The 19,511-nt window shown below is 48.4% G+C and overlaps 1 protein-coding gene across 1 annotated transcript in view; it reads right to left on the bottom strand.

Annotated features, from left to right (window-relative positions):
- The window catches only part of PRKX (protein kinase X-linked), a 77,782-nt gene that overhangs the window by 38,502 nt on the left and 19,769 nt on the right, over positions 1-19,511 (bottom strand). The window contains exon 2 of the mRNA XM_035029671.1: positions 9,727-9,895. Within this exon, the coding sequence (XP_034885562.1) occupies positions 9,727-9,895 (169 nt within the window). The remainder of the gene's footprint in view (positions 1-9,726; positions 9,896-19,511) is intronic.

A 19,511-nucleotide genomic window follows, 5' to 3' on the forward strand; every position in this document is an offset into this window, starting at 1 on the left:
ATGGGTGGGTGGATGGATGGATGGATGATGGATGGATGGATGGATGGATGGATGGATGGATGGAGGAACTGATGGATGGGTGGGTAGGTGGGTGGATGGATGGACGGATGGATGGGTAGATAGAGGCATGGGTGGGTGGATGGATGGATGGATGGATGGATGGATGGATGGATGAATGGATGGACGGATGGAGGAATGGATGGATGGATGGGTGGATGGAGGAATGGATGGATGGGTGGATTGATGGGTGGGTGGGTGGGTGGATTGATGGGTGGGTGGGTGGATGGATGGATAAGTGGATGGATGGATGGATAAGTGGATGGATGGATGGATGGATAAACAGCATGTGGACCATGCACAGAATGGAATAAGACTCAGCCTTGAAAAGGATGTTCTGCACTTGCTACAATATGGATGGACCCTGAAGACATGGTGCTGAGTAACATGAGCCAGACACAGGACAAATCCTGCCTGATTTCACATACATGGGGTCCCTAGAGGAGTCTCGTCCATACAGAGAGTAGATGATGGGGCCAGGGGCTGGGGGACAGGGACGGGGAGTTACTGCTTCATGGGGACAGAGCTTCAGTTTGGAAAGATGGAAAGTTCTGGAGATGATGGTGGGGATGGTTGCACAATAGCATGAATGTGCCCAATGCCACTGAGCTATGCACTTAAAAATAGGTAAAATGGCCAATTGGATGTTTAGGTGCATTTTACTGCAATGAGAAAATTAACATTTTTAAATGTATTCAAGTTGTGAACCTACGAAGAGCAAACAAATGGGCTGTAGTTTTCAATGACAAGGAACACACAGGACGTTCCAACTCTGGGCCCCACCTGCCCCTGACCTCAGCTCAGAGCCGTGCTTTCTGCCACTGACACTGACCACTTTCTGTTTGCAAAGTCTGTGGCAGGGCTCCTAACCGAAGGTATGGATTGACTCAAAAATCAAGCCTCGTTCATTTAAAGAGTCTGTCATAATTTCTCTTGATGCTGCAGTGAAGGGCTTCTGCCCCTAAAACAAGAAAACGAGAGACCTTCCATGGATGTCACCCTATCTGTTCTTGCTCACCTCTTCGTGCAACCTGAGGCTCTGGAACATTCCTTCTACTTTCCAACTTGGCTCTGTGACAGCCAGATCTGCCCTAAGGTGCGCTTGGTTTGCTCCATCCCCCACCCCAGGGTGTCCTCCGGTTCCTGTCCCCAAGGGTCCCGTGCCTACCCTCAGTGGCTCCGACGGCCCCTAGCCGGTGGCTGTGCACCCACTCCCTCCAGAAACAGCTGTCTCAGGGCATCCACTTCACCTCCCGCCCACCCTGCTGGGCATGTACCACCCCAAATATACTGCTGTGCCAGCCGGGAACAGCATGACCTCCTCCTCGTGCCTCCTGGAACCCCTGTTCCTGGCGAGTGCACAGGGAGGCCAGCAAACATGTGCCCAGGCTCACGCATTCCCAGCCCCACACCCCCATGGCACCCTGGCTGCCATTTCCCACCCACTTCTCCCCACTGCCCACTAGCATGGATGCCGCCACCCCAGCCACTCCCTGAGCCCCAAAACTCAAAGACACATTGTCAGCATTTTTGCTTTTAAGCTTCAAATGAACAGAAGTGGAGAGAAAGTCAGAACACGGTATTCTTTCCCCCTTGACTACGAGGAACAGCTTTGCCAACTACCCAACCGCGGACTAAGGGACACGGAGAGCAGACCCAAGCCGGTGGACACAGAGAGATCTTTGCTTTAGGCAACATCAGCGCTAGCCTGGCTCTGCTTGAATGCAATGAAGCGCACCGGGTTAGGGACCATGGTGGGGTCCACGGGCTAGTCATCACTGACGCAGTAATGGAGCTCCCGGCTCAGAGGCTGTGTCCAGAAAGAGAGAGCGGGACCCCACGCACACCCACTTACTGTGTGTGTCTCTGTCTTCACTGCTGGGTTTTTCAGCCAGGGCAGCCGTCCCCCTAGGGGACAGCTGGAAATGCTCAGAGCTATGTTGGTGGTCACAACTGGGAAAGGATCGAGATCCTGGCATCTAAGGGCAGCGACCAGACATGCTGCTCAGCATCCTACAGCACCCAGGATGCCCCATGTCACAGAGGAATCCAGCCCCAGATGTCAGCAGTGCCCAGGCTGAGAAACCCAGAAGGAGCAACTTCATCAGGCAAAGTTCGTAGTAAGAAGAGGTAAAGGTGGATGGAGCTGTGCAGGTGTGAGATGCATTCCTTCCCACCCCGATGGAGATCATGTCAGCATGACAAGCAGGCTTCCAGAATGGCCCTGATAAAGCAAGATCACCGCCTGTGACTGTCATTACCTGCACTGGAAGCCTGACTGATTCCGCCCCATGGCAGGCAGAACAACACACCTGGAGCACGCCAAGAGGTGCCATCCGAAATGTCGCTGCTCGGCGGCCAGTGATAGTGGTCCCACGTCCTCCCCGCTCAGAGCCACCACCACCCGGCAAGACACAAGGTAAAGTCACTAGGCTCTGCTTTGAAAGTCCATCACCTGGTCACACCGTGGGCGGGATGGTGGGTAGGGGTCACCCTAGTGAAATGGTCAACGTGCCCGTTTCCTGAAGAGCGGCTGCCATGTGGGAACAGCTGCTTGCAAGGAAAACAAACTCCGTCTCCAAAGTTTGCAAGCACACACCCGAATACTGAAAAAGGGGAATAAGCCGCTGGTGAAGAAACACCACCCTAGGTCCTTCAGAACGATGGGAACAACCAGTCAGAAGCATCCAGAAGACACGTGCTATTTTCTCATCTTGGAAAAACAAAAACCAACCCGGCATGGTTAGGAGAAACGAAAAATAAGACAGGGCTAAGATGGGGGAGGCACTGAAGGCAGACGTGAAGCAGGACCTGGGAGGAGGACGGGCAGAGGTGTGGGAGGACGTGGGCAGAGGTGTGGGGGGACATGGGCAGAGGTGCGGGGGGACACCAGGGTGAACTTGTCCTTGGCCTCCTGCAGGCCCTCCGAGCCAATGGGTAATGACCAGCCAACAGCACAGAGAGGGTTTGATGAAGATTGCGGTGGCAACGTACATAGCTGAGCACAGGGTGTCCAAGACAAGGCAGTGACAAGAATGAGCCCCTGTCACCCAGAGGTGCATGAAAGGCGGCCTGAAAGATGCTACTCAGGGAAGGAAAACGGAGGAACCTCTGGGAGAACAGAGCAGGATAAAACTCCCCAGTCCCGTGAAAGTGCAAGCAAAGGTTTGGGAATCCACACGAACTTCCATGAAAGCACGGTTCCTGAAGGCTGGGGACGGGAGCAGGAGTGTGCAATGGGGTTTCTGGCCACGATGCTGCTCAGGATCTGGATTCCGTGGCTGCAGGTAACATGTTCGGCTTCATTATCCAGCCTGGGTGAGCTGCCCCCCACCCCTCGTCACAGTGGGCACTTCAAATGCCCTACCAAGGAATGGCTCCAGTGTTCTGCTCAAGCTTTCTTGCTTTTGCCCCTTGTGATGGCTACTTTTATGGATCAACGCCGCGAGGTGCCCAGACATGTGATCTAACAAGAGTCTCGATGATGCTGTGAAGACATTTTTTTTTTTTTGATGTGATTAACATCTACCGTCAATGGACTTTAGAAGTACATGACCCTCCATGATATGGGTGGGCCTCACCTAATCAGTTGACAGCTTTAAGAGGAAAAGAATGTGGGCGCCTGGGCAGCTCAGTCGGTTGAGCGTCTGCCTTCGGCTCAGGTCATGATCCTGGGGTGCTAGAATTGAGCCCCGTGTCAGACTCCCTGCTCAGTGAGGAGTCTGCTTCTTCCTTCCCCTCTTCCCCCCATCCCAATTTGTGCTCTGTTGCTCCCGCTCTCTCTCAATAAATAAAATCTTTGGGGGAAAAACAAAAAAAAGAACAAAAAAACGTGAGGTTTCCCAAGGAAGAGGGAATTTTGCCTCTGGATTTGACTGCCATATAGAAATTGTGCCTGAGTCAGCAGCTTGGCCGGTGGTTCTGCAGAGTTCAGATTCAAGACTGAATCTCTTACCTGAGTTTCGAACCACCTGGCCAATCCCACAGACTTCAGACTTGGCAGCCCCTACAATCACAGAAGTCTGCTCCTGAAACTCTGTCTCTTTGTTCTCTTTGTCTGCAGCGTGGTGTGTAATGTACCCAGGATGCTCCCTCCCCATCCCCGCACTTGACATCCTTGAGCTTAAACACCTACCATATGCCAGACACCTTTCTATGCACAGAGAGTGGGATCCTAACTCTGTGGGTTTGTGTTCTAGCAGGAGACAGGCAAGCAGGATGCATGTTCACAGGAGAGACGGAAGAGGAGGGTCTGGGGAAGGCTCCCCTCCATGTGTCAGTGTGCAGGGCTCCTCAGGAGGAGGATGACCAAGCCTTGCCCCAGTGTCCCTACTCGCCGCCCTATGGGAACTCCACTACTTATGTCTGTCTGCATGCAGGTCAGCTCCCTCGATAGCTTTAAGAGGGCCAGACGTCAGCAACTTCACCTCCCAGCAAGAAGCCCAGCACGTGGGAGGTGGGTAGCTAGCCATTAACTATTGAATAACACTGAATTCTCTATTTGATCACACATGTATGGGGAGTCTGCCCATCACCCAGCATGCAACATGCAGTTTCCCCCTGCATTTCTTATATGACCACTGACTTCTCTCCAGTTATTTCTCTTTTTAAGCTATTCCCAGGTTTAACTTGGGTTTCTCCCTGGTTTAACCTGGTTTAACGATTTCACTAGAATTCTATTTGAAATACAGGCACCGGGGCATATTGTTGCAGGTGGTACACAGTAGGGATACGAAAGGCCCCCAGTGGGCGTCCACCCAGGCCAGGTGTGGCTGGAAGCTTCTTGGTGGAGCAAGCATGTGAGCTAGGAGAAAGGTGTGAGACTGTTCTGCCCCGGAGACTTGAGAACTCTAGAAGCAAGCATTGGCCAGAGAAAGGGGCAGGAGGGTGAGGATGGTGAGCGCACCCTGGGAACATGGCGAGCGTGGAGCTGCAACGGTTGCTCATGCCGAAGCTGGCAACAGGCAGGAGACAAGTGTCCTATAGTCCCTGACCTGCCTCAGATGGTCATCGAGAGTCACCGAAGAGTTCTGGGTTGAGACACACGATCATGTCTTAACTTTAGAGCAGCGTCACGGCACTGCAGAAAGAGCACTTAGAGACACAAGCCATTTTAACAACCCCAATGGAGTACACCCTGAGCCAGGGTGGAGGAGGAGGATACGTGGGGGACCTCAGAGAGTCAGCACAGGAGTAGACAACTCATGCTCCCTGCACATGCAGGACCAGGGGACAGCCTCAGGCCAGCCTGGCCTCACTGTCTGGTCCTCACGAGGTGTCTCCCCAAGCAGAGATGGTGGCACAAAGCTGGTTAGCATGAAGCTGATGTCCTTGAGTTGCGTCTCACCAGGCTGGCTGCCCCGTACAAACTGCAGCTCCCATTAGATCTGCTGATGCCTACTGATGGTGCAGGGAATCAACCCTCCCCAGAATTCTGTCTTCCTGGATGCTGACTAACCAGACTTCTGGCTTACCCATCACCTTGTGGTGAACTGGGCTTGTGGCAATCAATCTCCCAAGGGCAGCGGTTCCCAACAGGGTGATGGTAACCCCCGGGGGACACTCAGCAATGTGGAGATATTTTTGGTTGTCATAATGATCACTACTGGCATGTGACGGGTGGAGACCAGAGATGCTGCTCAGCACCTTACAGTGCCCAGGACGCCCCATATCAGAGTCTTCCAGCCTCAGATGTTAACAGTGCTGAAGTGGGGAAGACTTGCCTTAGCATAGGAGATTCTCTCTATATCTATCTATCTGTTCACATATGTATGTTTGTATCTACCTACCTATTATCTATCTACTTATCTATCCAGTCTATCTATCCATCCATCATCCATCCATCCATTATTTATCTATCCATCCATACATCTACCATATCTATCATCTATGTACCTATTACCTATCATGTCTGTATCATCTATATCAAATAGCTATCTACACATCATTTATCTATCTGTCATCTACCTGTTCTACCCATCTACCTTCTCTGCCTTCCTTCCTTTGTTCCTTCCTTCCATCCATCCATCCATCCATCCATCCATCCCACCATCATATCCACTATACATGTACATGTACCTCTCCATCCTTCCATCAAATCTATCAATGTATTACTATCTATCATCTGTCTATTGCTCTTTAGCAGTGGTCTGCAACTGTGGACTATTTCACCCCCTAAGAGGTTTTTTTGTCTATGTCTAGAGACATTTTTGGTTGTCAGCACTGGGGATAGCATGCTACTGGCCCTGATCAGGGGGAGCGCGGGGATGCTGTTAACTTTCCTACCTTACACAGAGCAACCCCACCACAGAGAATGATCTGGTTCCCCGAGGTCAACAGTGCCAAGGTGGAGAACCCCTGTTTTGGGGTCAAACAACTCCAGGACACCAGCAATTTCTACATGCCCAAAGGGCAATGAACAGATGTGGGAGGACTGGGGTTTGGGCAGACCCCAAGCCTCTGTCCCACAGAAATCCTGATTTTGCACCCCTACCCAGCTCTTCTAAAATTATCTCCACGGGCTGAGCTGGCCTTCGGAACAGCTTTATCCCCGACAGAACATGTGCTCAAATGTGCATTTAATGAATGCCCCAGCATCTTCACAAAAATACAACAAGAGCAGTTCCCACGTTGAACTCGGATAATGGCACCGGCGGACTTGCCAAGTCACTCAACTCCAACTTCACACTCCAAGTAATGATTGCTCAGCTTGACACCTGGAATCATCAGCGTTCCACGTGACCTCAAGAAACGCAAGCAAAACCTGGGGCATGTTTCCAGAAAGTATGGGAAGATCCCTCTTTCCACATAGTATGGGAAGCAGATGTTGCGTGAAGCGACCTCCATTCACAAGACAAACTGCACAGCTGGGGGATTAAATACATTTTTCACTGATGGTCTTTTCCCACTAATACGTGTCCTTCCTCATGTGGCCCTGGACACCCCGTGGCTCCCATCCGGATACAGTGTGCTCTCCGTGCTATGTTCGGAGAACTTCCAGAGCCTGATTTCACTAGCTCAACTTATACCCAGTGTTTAGACAACACCTGGTCACTGAAGTGAGAATGCACAGAAAAAACCAAGTGCTAGAAATATAGTAAGATCCACGTGCTCTGAGAGATCTACTCTGGGCAAGTCACTAAATAGCTGTTACAGCTGAATTATATCCCCCCAAAATTCACATGTTGAAGCCCTAGCCCTAGGACCTCAGAATGGGGACTGTATTGGGAGATGGGGTCTTTAAAGAAGGGATTAAGGTATAATGAGGTCAGTAGAGTACACCCTGATCCCATAGGACTCTCCCTCTGCCTCTCCCCCTGCTTGTGCTGTCTCTCTCAAACAAATAAATAAAATCTTAAGAAAAAAAAAAGAAGAAGAAGAAGAGGGGATGAGGACACAGATATGCACAGAGGGACGACCATGTGAGAACACAGAGAGAACACGGGGTCTACATGCCAAGGAGAGAGGCCTCAGGAGGAACCAGCCTCAGCCCCGCCTGGATCTCACACTCCCAGCCTCAACACCACCTGGATTTCATACTCCTGGCCTCAGCCCCACCTGGATCTCAGACTCCCAGCCTCCAGGACTATGGGAAATAGATGTGTGTTGTTTAAGTTCCCTACTTCATGGTATTGAGTTACGGCATCCCCAGTGGACAAACTAACTTTCCATAATTTTTGGATAAAGGTCACCTGGAAATTTATAGTCTTCAAAGGATCTGTTGTTGATAATAATTTCCCTAGATCCTGAGCATTTCAGGAGAACAGACACGACAACGTGCCTCGTTTTGTGTGCTCAGTACTGTGGGGGGAAAACCAAAAACTGCTCAAAATTAGTACAGATTTTTAAATGAGGTCCTGCCACATTTTCTCAAAACCTGTGAGTAGACTATCAAATTGTTCCTCAAATTCCGTGTAGATTTAATGATGAGGAAACATTCCTACTTCTGAGCCACACCCTTCGTTGAACCTGACATCTGACATGTATAAAGACTACATTCGAATGTGATCTGCACTCTGATTTTTGAATCACAAAGGCCATCATGTGTCAACACATGGTCGCTGTGTCTTCTCAACCACAAAGTCGTTGGCCGGAGACTCCCTGCCTTTGGAAGGAAGCCAGAGACGTGTCACCACAATTTGGCAATATCATAAAGGAGTCCAGGTCTCCCGTAGACAATATTTATTTAAAACCCTAGAGAGCTAAAGATCTTCCCCAGAATCACTATTTTAGTTCCTCCAAGAGACATAACTAGAAGCTTTCCCAAATTCCAGAGGAAGATCTAATGTACTCGTTTTTATAAGTGTTGTTCTACTGCGGACCAAATGGGAGAATCACATGTGGTGAGTGAGCGGCGTGGAGTCCCCGAATCACCCGGCTACTTTTGTTTCCATGACTTGAAACCCTGAGACGCACCTGACCCTTCCTTATCGGCACAAGATCACCTGCAGCTCCATAAAAGGAAAGTAAAACCGCAAAAAATTCAGCCTATTCCTTTCTCCTCCTCATTAAACATGCAATAGAGTAGGGACTCTGGGTAAGACACCCTTTCGGGCTTGGAGGATGGGAGGGCTCCTCCGGCAGCTTTGCATTTAGAGGCGTCCTTCACAGAGTCCGTGTGCACAGGAGACGTTCCAGAGCCATGACAAAGGGCTCCTGTCTCTGCGTGTGGACAGGTGTATCAGAGAAGGGCTGGAGTTGGTCTGGTGAGGGATGCCTAGTGCAGAGACACATAGGAAGGAGGCACTGCAGGGGAGGGGTGGCCCACGAGAGGCAAGGGATCATGAGGACGGCACCTGCCCCCTTCTACCACAGGTGGCTTTCCCTGATGGGACAACGGGCGGCAGGGCGTAGGGAAAGAGAGAGCAAACAGAAGGTAAACCCAGGGGTCGGTTCACGATGATCCCTACGTGGCTGGGGCCGGGTTCTGGGTACCTCACAATTCCCTGCGGATCTGTAGGTACAAATGAAGGTCACCAGACAGGTATTTGGGGAGGACCACCACCACTGGAAGGTGAAGAATGCCTCGGAAGAAAGCAAGGCTGCGAGGGCAACACCAGGTGGGAGGCCAGGGTCAAACATCAGGGCAGAAGACAGGGGGCCCCAGATCAGGCCATGAGCTGTGGGGTGGGAATGAGAAAGAACGAGAAGAAGATTGTAGAGGGGAGACATGGACCCTGGCTGGAAGGCACCCACACCATGGATTGGGAAAGAGAGCCATATCTGGGCATCCTATCTCTGGCACCTGGGTGCAGAACGGTCTTACCTTCTACTAGTAAATAGCATGGGAGGACAGGGATTTATTTGTTCAGTGCAGGGCACCGTCAACTGGACACACCTGTGATGCATCTAAATGGAGATACATAGTCATCCGCGAGAAACCCAAGGAGTGGCCTGCATGAATGAGGCTGAGCCGATGACTCAACAGGAGCTGGTGACGGTGACCCTGAAGGGGACAAGGGGAACAAGGTGTCTGGTAGGACCACCCATGTCCTTACGTATGTTCTGCTCAGCCAGGAGGGAAGCAAGGCCCAGGGGGAGGCAGTGGTCCCAACAGCAGCTTTCTCCCTGGACCCGGCCAGCCTGAGGGTCAGCTGTGAGCTCACTCCACCCCGCCTGGGATCTCAAGAGAGGGTGAGGACCAGGAGAAGGCAGTGGGGAGGGACTCACAGCTTGACCAGGAATGGGTGGCTGACTTCCTTCAGCACCGACTTCTCGTTGTGTACATGCTGTTCCTGCTTTAGGCGGATGACGTCGGGGATGCTCATCACCTTCAGGGCAAAGAAATGCTTGGCCGTCTTGTCCTTGACCAGCTGCACCCGTCCGAACGTCCCAGTGCCTAGAGGGGAGACAGCACACGAGGCTGTATCAGGACCTTAAGAGAAACCGTCAGCTTCGGCAGCTCCCAGCCCTAGTATATGGCCAGGGACAGTATTTGCAAGAAGCTCTGTTCTGGAAGTTTCAGGTGAGGGCACATATAATGCACACGTCAACAAAGACAATCACCTGCCTCTGAAATGTTCAACTGGAGGGAGGGCTGGCCATCATTTGTACACATGAGGCATCGTGGAGACCACACGCATACGCACGCATGCACACAAGGACAGCTAGAATGGAAAAGTATGGTAGACATTTCTGCAACGTGGCTTTTCTCTTTGGGGTTTCTAGATAAAGACAAAGGTATCAGGCACGAGACGCTCATGAAAAAGGCTCTTTAACACGCTAATGCCTGCTCAAAGCACTTGGGTCTGTATTTTAAAATTTGCTAAGGTTTGGAAAATGGGATATATTCCCACATGATATGGGAATAGATACCTATTCGGGTAGGATATAAAGGGATAGAGGGCTGAGACTGGGGTGAAATTTAAAAATTGCAACCACTATACATATGCAAGGAAATCCAACCCTCGTTTGTACCCTGGTGGGACATTTCCAACCCAAATGCATCCTCTTCCTCCGCCGCCAGACTGTCCTATTCCTCTGAGCCTCGGTGTGGGGCATGGTGTCCACCTTCCACCCCTCACACAGACTGGCAACCACTTACTGCAAGTATGAGATCAAAGATCCAAAGGAATTTTATCTTTGGCTAGAGAAGAGGTAAAGTAGGGGGGCAGAAAAATGGAAATCTGTACGTGTGAGCCTCGGGGTACCTGGCACCCAGTGAGCTTATAAATGGCGGCTGCGTTTTCCGTCATTGTGTGTCTAACCAGTGCCGCATGGGAAGGGGTCTTCCCGGGCAAGAAAGCATGGAAAACGGTGAACAGTTAGGGCTCTCTGGTTGGAAAAATGGGAATTAACCTAAACAGGAGGGAGAAAGGAATCAGGGAGAGCTGGAGAAGACAAAGGACGCTCTCCTCCCTCCCGACACAACCACACAGCCATGGGTGTCCATTCTTCTTGCGCAGGGTTTGGACCCACGCACGATAACGTGAGAAAGAGCACAGAGTCGCACTCAAGCAAAAACATTTTGTTTTAGCGTTTTCTATAAATGAGAATTGCCGAGCTGTGAAATAAATCTCACCTCCTCAGGCAGTGGTGGGGTTGGGGCCACGATGAGTAACCTTGGCTTTTAAGTGGAGTTTCCGATCATGAATATTTTACCGTAGGAGGAGCAGAGAGGGAGCAGCCAAAACCCAGAAAAGCAAGTGTTGTGTAAGAAGAAGCAAACGATGAGGGATATTCTCATCGGAAGGACACTGGGAAGCAAACACAGAATGGTAACGGGGTAAGGCAGTCGCGTGTTGGCGAGATGCTATGGAATCAAGTCCCAACCAGGAGACGTGGAGGGGGGAAAGGCTGTAAGGAGGGTGAATTGGCAAAGTTTAGGGGTCTTTATGCAGACATTGATGTTTCCAGAGGGTCAGGTTCACACAACGGGGCCACCAGCATCTGGCGAAAGGTTTTGCTTTTTATTTGATCTGTGAACTGGGGCAAACACATGAGTCCTTGTGCTTCTACTGTTCCTCTCCCCGAGAGGACAGAGTGAAGTGCAACATACAAGCCCTGCCATGTCGTCAGATTCTCAAGACAGAAAGAAGGCCATGTGCCTTCCTCCTTCTTTCTCTCTCTGGTACCGTTCCTCCTGATCATCTTTATCCACCGCCCCCGAGAAGGAGCCCTTTCATCACTGGGTTGCATTTACTACATCCTAGTTTGTCTTTTCAGCCCTAGTGTTTGACCTACAACTGGATGTTCCCTGTGCCTACGTGAAAGACAGCACCAACCATGACTCAGATTTTTCCACATTTCTGTCAGCAATGTCTTTCAAGCTCTCTCTGAGCAGCGTCAGCTGTTAAGCATGCAGAACTCAAAACAGGTTACTTATGCATGGCAGCCAGAGCCTGAGCTACCCTGGGGGATGCAGGGAGTCCCTGGATGCCACAGTCAGATGACAGGACCACAGAGGACAACAGCCTCATTCAAGGTGGACGAAACCAGCACGCTGCAATTTTCAGCTCAGCCAGCTTAAATGCACGGAACACAAGACAACATTAATGGTGTTGGTCGTAAGGCATCAAGATGGTGGAAAGAAAATGGGCAGAGATTTCCCCACTTGGTGTTGGGAAGCTCACCAATATACACCCCCAGCTCTGAATAACTCCCTTCAGAAAGTAGAAAAGTCCATTTTTAGCTTTGTTGCAGGTAAGGATGGCCATAGGATCCACCTCTGCCCAATAAGACACACAATAGAATAGTATTCAGCCATTAAAAAAAAAAGGAAAGGTTCCTGCCATTTGCAATAACATGGATGGAACTTGAGGGCATTATGCTCAGTAAAGTAAGTGAGACAAAGGCAAAGTATGATCTCACTTATATGTGGAATCTAAAAAGGAAAAAACAACTCATAGAAAGAGTTCAGATTTGTGGTTACCAGAGGTGGAGTAGGGGAGTAGAGCAACTGGATGAAGACAGTCAAAAGGTACAAAGTTCCAGATGTAAGATAGTTCTAAGTCCTTTGGATGCACTACCATACAACCTGACAACCACAGTTAACACTGCTAGATGCTAAAAGAGTAGCCTACAAGTCCTAACAAGAAAAAGAACTTCTTTTTAACTATATAAGGAGATGGACGTTAACTACATCGTGGTAATTATCTCAAAATATGTAAGTATTTGTCAAGTTTTTATGCTGTACACCTTACACTTACACAATGGTGTCAATAATATCTCAATAAAACTGAAAAGAGAAAATCTTTACCCCAACAGGGTTTAAATAAAATAACACATGCAAAGCCCATCACACGGCATCTCAGCCAAGGTAGTAAATGAATTTTCCATGAGTGTAAAATGAAAGTCAGCTCCATAAATGTTCTATGTCATGGTGGTTACATAACTCTATGCATCTGTCAACAAGTCATCAATGGGAACACTTAAAATGCATGAATTTTGTTGCATGTATATTATATCAAGAACATTAACTGCCCCCCCAAAAAAATTTAGGGTGAGATAGATTTTTTTTTACGTAAGCTCTATTAAATGGAGTTGGCATTTGATTCTACTCCTTATTCTTTAGGGTACTGGATGCAGACATCTATCAACCATTGACTGAATGGCAGAACATACCCCATGGGGAAAGGATCCCCCAGGGACTATGGGGACTAGGGACAAATCTATTGCTATAGGCACACAGAGAAGGGTCGAGGCCTCCACTCGCACTTTATCACCGTTATTCCAAAGTCTGACATGTGCAAAAAATATATATGAAGAAGTTTCCACAAACATGCAGTTGAAGAAATGTCATCTGAAAAGAGATGCTATGAGGTCGACCACATTCTGAGGCAGATTCCCTACACCATGTCTGTAATATCAGGGAATGGAACTCCACCTGGCAAATTAAGTCACAAAAGACTACAGGTGGCATTGGAAGGACCAAGGAGAACTAGAAATGCCCAGGGTGCACAAAGTGCTCTTGCTTAGAGAACCATGGGAAAAATGTTTCTGTAAGTTTAGCCGTGACAAAAGTGCTCCAGTCAACACACCAACTTCCAAAGTATCAGAGGCCGCCATTTTTTTTTGGTCCATGTTGGGATTGGTTTGTAACTTGTGGCAATAGGTTCTGTAGATCAAGTATGTTTCACATTAATTCCTGGGCACATGTTATTTGGATAAACGGGCAGATGAATGCATTCATGGATACACCAATGGACAAATACATGTAATAGAAGTAGCAAGCAGAGTATCTCTTGCCTAAGCCAATGGAGGTCCTTTTGTAAATGTGGGCACAGTCAGAGAAACCCACACAGACTGAGAAGCAGGAGTGAGGAGAAGGCTGGATCCCAGGGTGGCATCTTGGTCCTATGTTCCTGCCTGGCATAAACACCTTTGGCCCTAAATACCTCAGATTTCACAGGGAATGCAACACAGAGCATTTAAAGCACCTCCATATATTTGTAAAAAAATAATAATAACACATAAAGGACCTCCAGTGTAATCCAAATAAGGTCCACACAGGTGTTAACGGGATCACAGAGAAGCCAGTTCCTGGTTTTATGGATGTCCTCTGATTATCGAAGTTATTATCTCTGGGGGTGGGCACATGGGGACTCTCCTGTGTAGTATTTTACAACGTCTTGTGAGTCTTAAATTATTAATAGTCACACTATTTCACATAAACAATTTTAGGAAGAATCACCTCTATCTTACACCCTAGTCGAGTATCCTATGTTATCATCTTCAAGAAGCCCTACCACAGGGCACCTGGGTAGCGCAGTCTGTTAAGCATCCAACTCTTGGTTTCGGCTCGGGTCATGATCTCAGGGTCATGGGATCACACCCCGTGTCAAGCCCTGCATCGGGCTTTGTGCTTAGCATACAGTCTCCTTGGGATTCTCTCTCCCTCTCCCTCTGCCCTTCCCCGCCCCCCGCCCATGCACACTCTCTCTAAAAATAAATAAATAAAATATTAAAAAAAAAAGAAGCTGTATCGCTTAAGTCCACAGATGCACGATTTGACCACAGATATTTTGCTAAAGGCATCTGTAAGAAATGTCTCTTGCTCCGAGATCACCTGTTCAGTCTGATTAGTTGGAAGTCCAGTGATTGTCAGAGGTGACTGGAGCAGGTCACCTGCCTCCTTTTCTCTTACCTGAGTGTACCTTCCCTTTGCTACCAAAAAAAATAAAAGTAGGGACAGGATTCCGAGTCAGCTGCTATGACTCTTTCCCTCCTGGATAGTTTCTTTTAGGTTACTTTGATTTTTTTTCTTTTTTAACTTTTATTTTCCCTGTTTTTTTTTGTTTTTGTTTTTGTTTTTTTACCACACATTCAGTCTACTGCTAAATTTAGTTCAATAACTTCACTGTTTTTTGACAGCGGCGAAAAGAGGAATTTCCTGTAGTTTCCTGTAAAAGACTCCTCATGATGTCCTTCCTGCGGTCCCTGTAAGTTTTTTAAGCAAGTGCCACTTATTGACGGGTCCATCCTAGCCAGTGCCCCTGAGCCTGACTGACTGCAGGGAACTGCGAAGACTAGAACGAAATGGAATTCTGTCCCCCGTCCCCACTCACAATGCACACTCCCGGAGACAGAACGGTGCCCCTCGCCAGCCTCCCTTCAAGCAGAGTTTCCCCAGAGATGGGCGCCCCACAATGTCTTCTGCTATAAACATACAACTAACTACAAACGGGAGAGTCTCTCATTTCCTAAGAAGCTCATAATCAAATGGACACACAAGAACCACAACACACCCCAGGTCCAAAAGCGCATTCAAACCTAGCGCAGGATTTTAAATACCTAATCCACGACCTCCCCGTTTACATGTTGTGGAATGGAAAAGAACAAGAGAAGAATAAGGAAAAGGTAGTGATATGATATATCCCAACTAAAGAACCCCTGGCAGATCAGCCCACAAAACTGCCATTATATAAAAGTATTCACATGTAAACAAATAATTACGAAGGCATTCCTATTTAAACAAAGACAAAGATGGAGGTGGCCTGGGTGGTTGAGTCGGTTAAGGGTATGACTCTTGATTTCAGCTCAGGTGTAGCCCTACATTGGGCTCCCAGCTTGCTTAAAAAAAAAAAAAAATAATGAAAAAGTAAATACAGACAAAGACAGACATGGATATCGGGTTTGATTTGAATGTGTCTGTATTCAGGACTCCCGCCTCCTCCCCAAAGGCACACCCAAAATATAAAATCCCACTCCATTTATTTATTTAATCCAGATATGACAATAGGGTTTTATTCTGTGCCACAGAATGGACTCTGATTGGGTAACAGAGAAACCGTGTTCCCTGATTCCAGGGCAAGAAGGGTCACAAAAGGAGTTAAAGACAGACTGATGCAGTCAGATGATAGCTACACAGATCCACAGATAGATGATGGATGGATGGATGGATGGATGGATGGATGGATGGATGGATGGATGGATGAATGGATGGATAGACGGATGTATGGATGGATAGACGGATGGATGGATGGAGGGAGGGAGGGATGGACGGATGGATGGATGGACGGATGGATGGAGGGAGGGAGGGAGGGAGGGATGGAGGGAGGGATGGAGGGAAGGATGGAGGGATGGATGGATGGATGGATGGGAGGGATGGATGGATGGATAGACAGATGAATAGGTGGGTGGGTGGATGGATGGATGGACACATAGATGGATTGACTGATAAGATAAATGAGACAGATAACAGATGGACGGATGCATGGAGGGAAAGATAATAGGTAGCTCGGAGATAGAGACAGAGACACATAGATCACAGGCAGATGATTGACAGATAAATGGTTGATAAAAGTATAGACGAGATAAATAATGGATGGATAGGGTGGATGAATGGATAGAAAGATAAGACAGCCAGCAGATAAATAGATACAGATATAGACAAATAAATAGGTGGTTGGTACATACACTGACAGATGATAGAGAAGATAAAAGAGATAGGTAAGAGACAGATGGACAGATGGAGGGACAGATGGACAGAAAGATACTAGCTTATAAACAGAGAGACAGATACTAACTTACTTTTTTAAGCCTATTTCCCAAACAGAAAGTAAAACTTCATCAAAACCCACTTGGCAATAACATTAATTTCCTGCTTCATGTAGTAACAGCCCACACAACACTGGGACCGTCAAAACTACTCCTGAGTTACGGCTCACCGAGAAAAAAACAAGAAACCAGAGCAAGACCGAGCCCGTGTGCACCCCCCATCCTGCAAGAGCCTTCGCCCAGTACGGCATGCATGTGTAGAATCTTAACATGCAAACAACAGCACTTAAAAACACCAACTGCTACTGCTAGGAAGGGAAGTGAGACTCCCTCCTGACATGCAAGAAGGACGCACAGCCATGTCCGAGTTAAAGACCCATGCAGCTGGTCGTCACCCCTGTCCTGCACCTCTTCCGAACCTGCAGCGTCTCCTGAATTAGGATGCTCCCTGTCCTATCCCACGGGCATCCCAGATGCTAAGGAAACAGGGCAGGCAAGTTCCAGGGGAGGGATGGAGGGTGCAGCAGACCCCATCCCCCCTGAAATGCAGGAGAGGGGACGGCCAACAGGCCAACGGTGCACGGGAAATCTCTGGGAGAGCTTCCCAGAAGGGCTGCAGAGAAGTGGGAAAGGAACAGCATGTGCATGCCTTCTCGGTGCGTGCCCCGACTGTGGAGAACCACACATCAAAGGGGGCACCCCCAGAAGTGAGCAGAGACCCCCCTCCTCCGCCCACTGCTTGGCCGGCCACTGTGGTCTGCACTGGGTTTCCAGGGAACACGTTCCTTCCTCCTCCTTCCACACGCTTGGCATATTAAGATGCAGAAGGTGCTATGGGGGTCTGTAGCGAGGAGTTATCGACCACAACCCTTCTTGGGTGACACCCCCCAGCCAAGAAGCTACCGAGGGATCTGGACTGTGCTTCGGACCCAAGACTGCCTGAGGATCGTACACCCCTGTCCTCACCGCCCCCCCCCCCCCGCCCCGTGGCCCCGGATGCAGGAACTGTGCATGACTTGGTGGAAAATGACACGACCTGCATTCACCAGGTGCTCGATGTGGTCTGAAGGAATTCAGCGGACTCCTAACGGGAGGCTGCTACACAGTGGGAAGGCTCTGGGACCCAGGTGAGTCACCTGGACATCCTGAGAAATCTAGGCGGAGGAGTGGAGGGGGGTCCAAGTGTTCGCAAGCACCTCCTTTACCTGGAACGCCCCGGCCGTAAGCTCTCCAGAATCCGTTCTCCCCTCCATCCAGCCAAGGCCAAGGGTGTATATCTCCTGCACTGTCTGGATGGGTGAAATTAGCTTGGAAATGTTTAAGGCAACTGAAAACCATGCAATTCCTAAGGAGGCCAAAAGTATGCAGTCTGTTGGTCATTACAATGTCTGTCCCCCTCTTCATAGCGATGGTCGCTTCTCTGTGTTGAAAGGATGTTCTGCAAAAAGATACAGAACGCTAAAATGGATCCTGGGGGCAGGGGGGGGTGGTGGTCATGGGACAGGACAGGGGACAAAAACAGAGATGTATTTCACAGCATAATTTTCGCAATTTCTTTTTTAATCTGTGAACTATAGAAATGTTTTATCTACATAATAGCGAAATTTACGTGATCTATTAAATGAAACTGATGCATTAAGGAATTACGGCAAAATACAGCTGACGCTTGAATAACGCGGGGGTTAGGGGCGCCGACCCCCCATGCAGTTGAAAACCCGCGTGTAACTTCTGACTCCCCCCAAACCTAACTACCAACAGCCCACACTGTTGACCAGAAGCCTTACTTGTAACAACTGATTCCCACATAGTTTGTATGTTCTATGTATTATTTACTGTATTCTTACAATAAAGTGAGCTACAGAGAAGAAAAGGTGATTAATAAAATCCTAGGGAAAACAGATTTACAGTACCGTAGTGCATTTATTGTAAAAAAATAAAATCGTGTATAAGCGACCCCATCTCTATACCACAATGCATGAATTCATCATTGTAAAACTCACTTGTTTTCGTTGGTATTTCCCCCTCTTGGTAATGTCAGAAAAGATTATGAGCTACAATGTATGAAATGATAAATGCCTAATGCATGCAATCCTCCTTCCAAAAGCCAGTTTTTAAAATTCTTGTTGCACACAAGTTCTGTTTTATGGGAAAAAGGCCCTTAAAAAAAAAAATGTGTGCCAATTCTGTGACTGAACTTAAAACACAGAACTGGACATTTTGAAAGGGTGACTCCTATGACCTGTGAATTACATCTCAATGTGCAAAAGTTACAGAAGAGAAGTACGGCTTGGATAATCTCATCAAGATTCTTTTTTTAACTTGGAATATATACTTCAAAGATCAGCTAAAAAAAACTGGTCCTAATTCAACTCAGCCCTGGGTGGGAGGGGGGCTGTTTTGTGAGTTTCCTTGTCTAGATGGCTTTTTGGCTTTTTTAAACAAATAACGCCCTCAAAATTTTGCTGAGTCAAGCAACATTCGATTTCACACTGTCCTGTTTTAAAAGATAAAAATAGAAGAGACATTTTGGAACCAAAACTCTCCTATTTACAAGTTATTTACTGAGTTACCCTGTCCCCTATCAAAGATACAGAACGGATAATCCCAAAGGAATAAAGAAACACAGGAAGTTCTCGCCCACCCCCAACACAAGCAGATGTCCCACAAGGGAAATGCCTGGAATTCCTGGCTCAGCTTTGGTGTTCCTGTAAGCACGATATCTGCAGCTCTGAATGTCACTCCCGTGAGGCTTCACCAAAAAGAACAAAGGTGGGTCTTCACACGTTCCCAATAAAAGCTGGCCAGGTTAAAGACGCAGCCCTACACTGCATCCAGGATGGGATGGAATGTCACTGTCACCCTTGAAATGCCACACACAGCCAGATGATAAGATGACAGATGATTGACAGATGACGGATGGATGGATGGGTGGAGGGATGATCGATGGATGATAGATGGATGCATAAATGGATGAATGATGGAGGGATGGATGGAGGGATGGATGAATGATGGAGGGA

Source organism: Mirounga leonina, unplaced genomic scaffold (assembly GCF_011800145.1).
Source record: "Mirounga leonina isolate KUSES-001 unplaced genomic scaffold, KU_Mleo_1.0 Mir_268, whole genome shotgun sequence".
NCBI lineage: Eukaryota > Metazoa > Chordata > Mammalia > Carnivora > Phocidae > Mirounga > Mirounga leonina.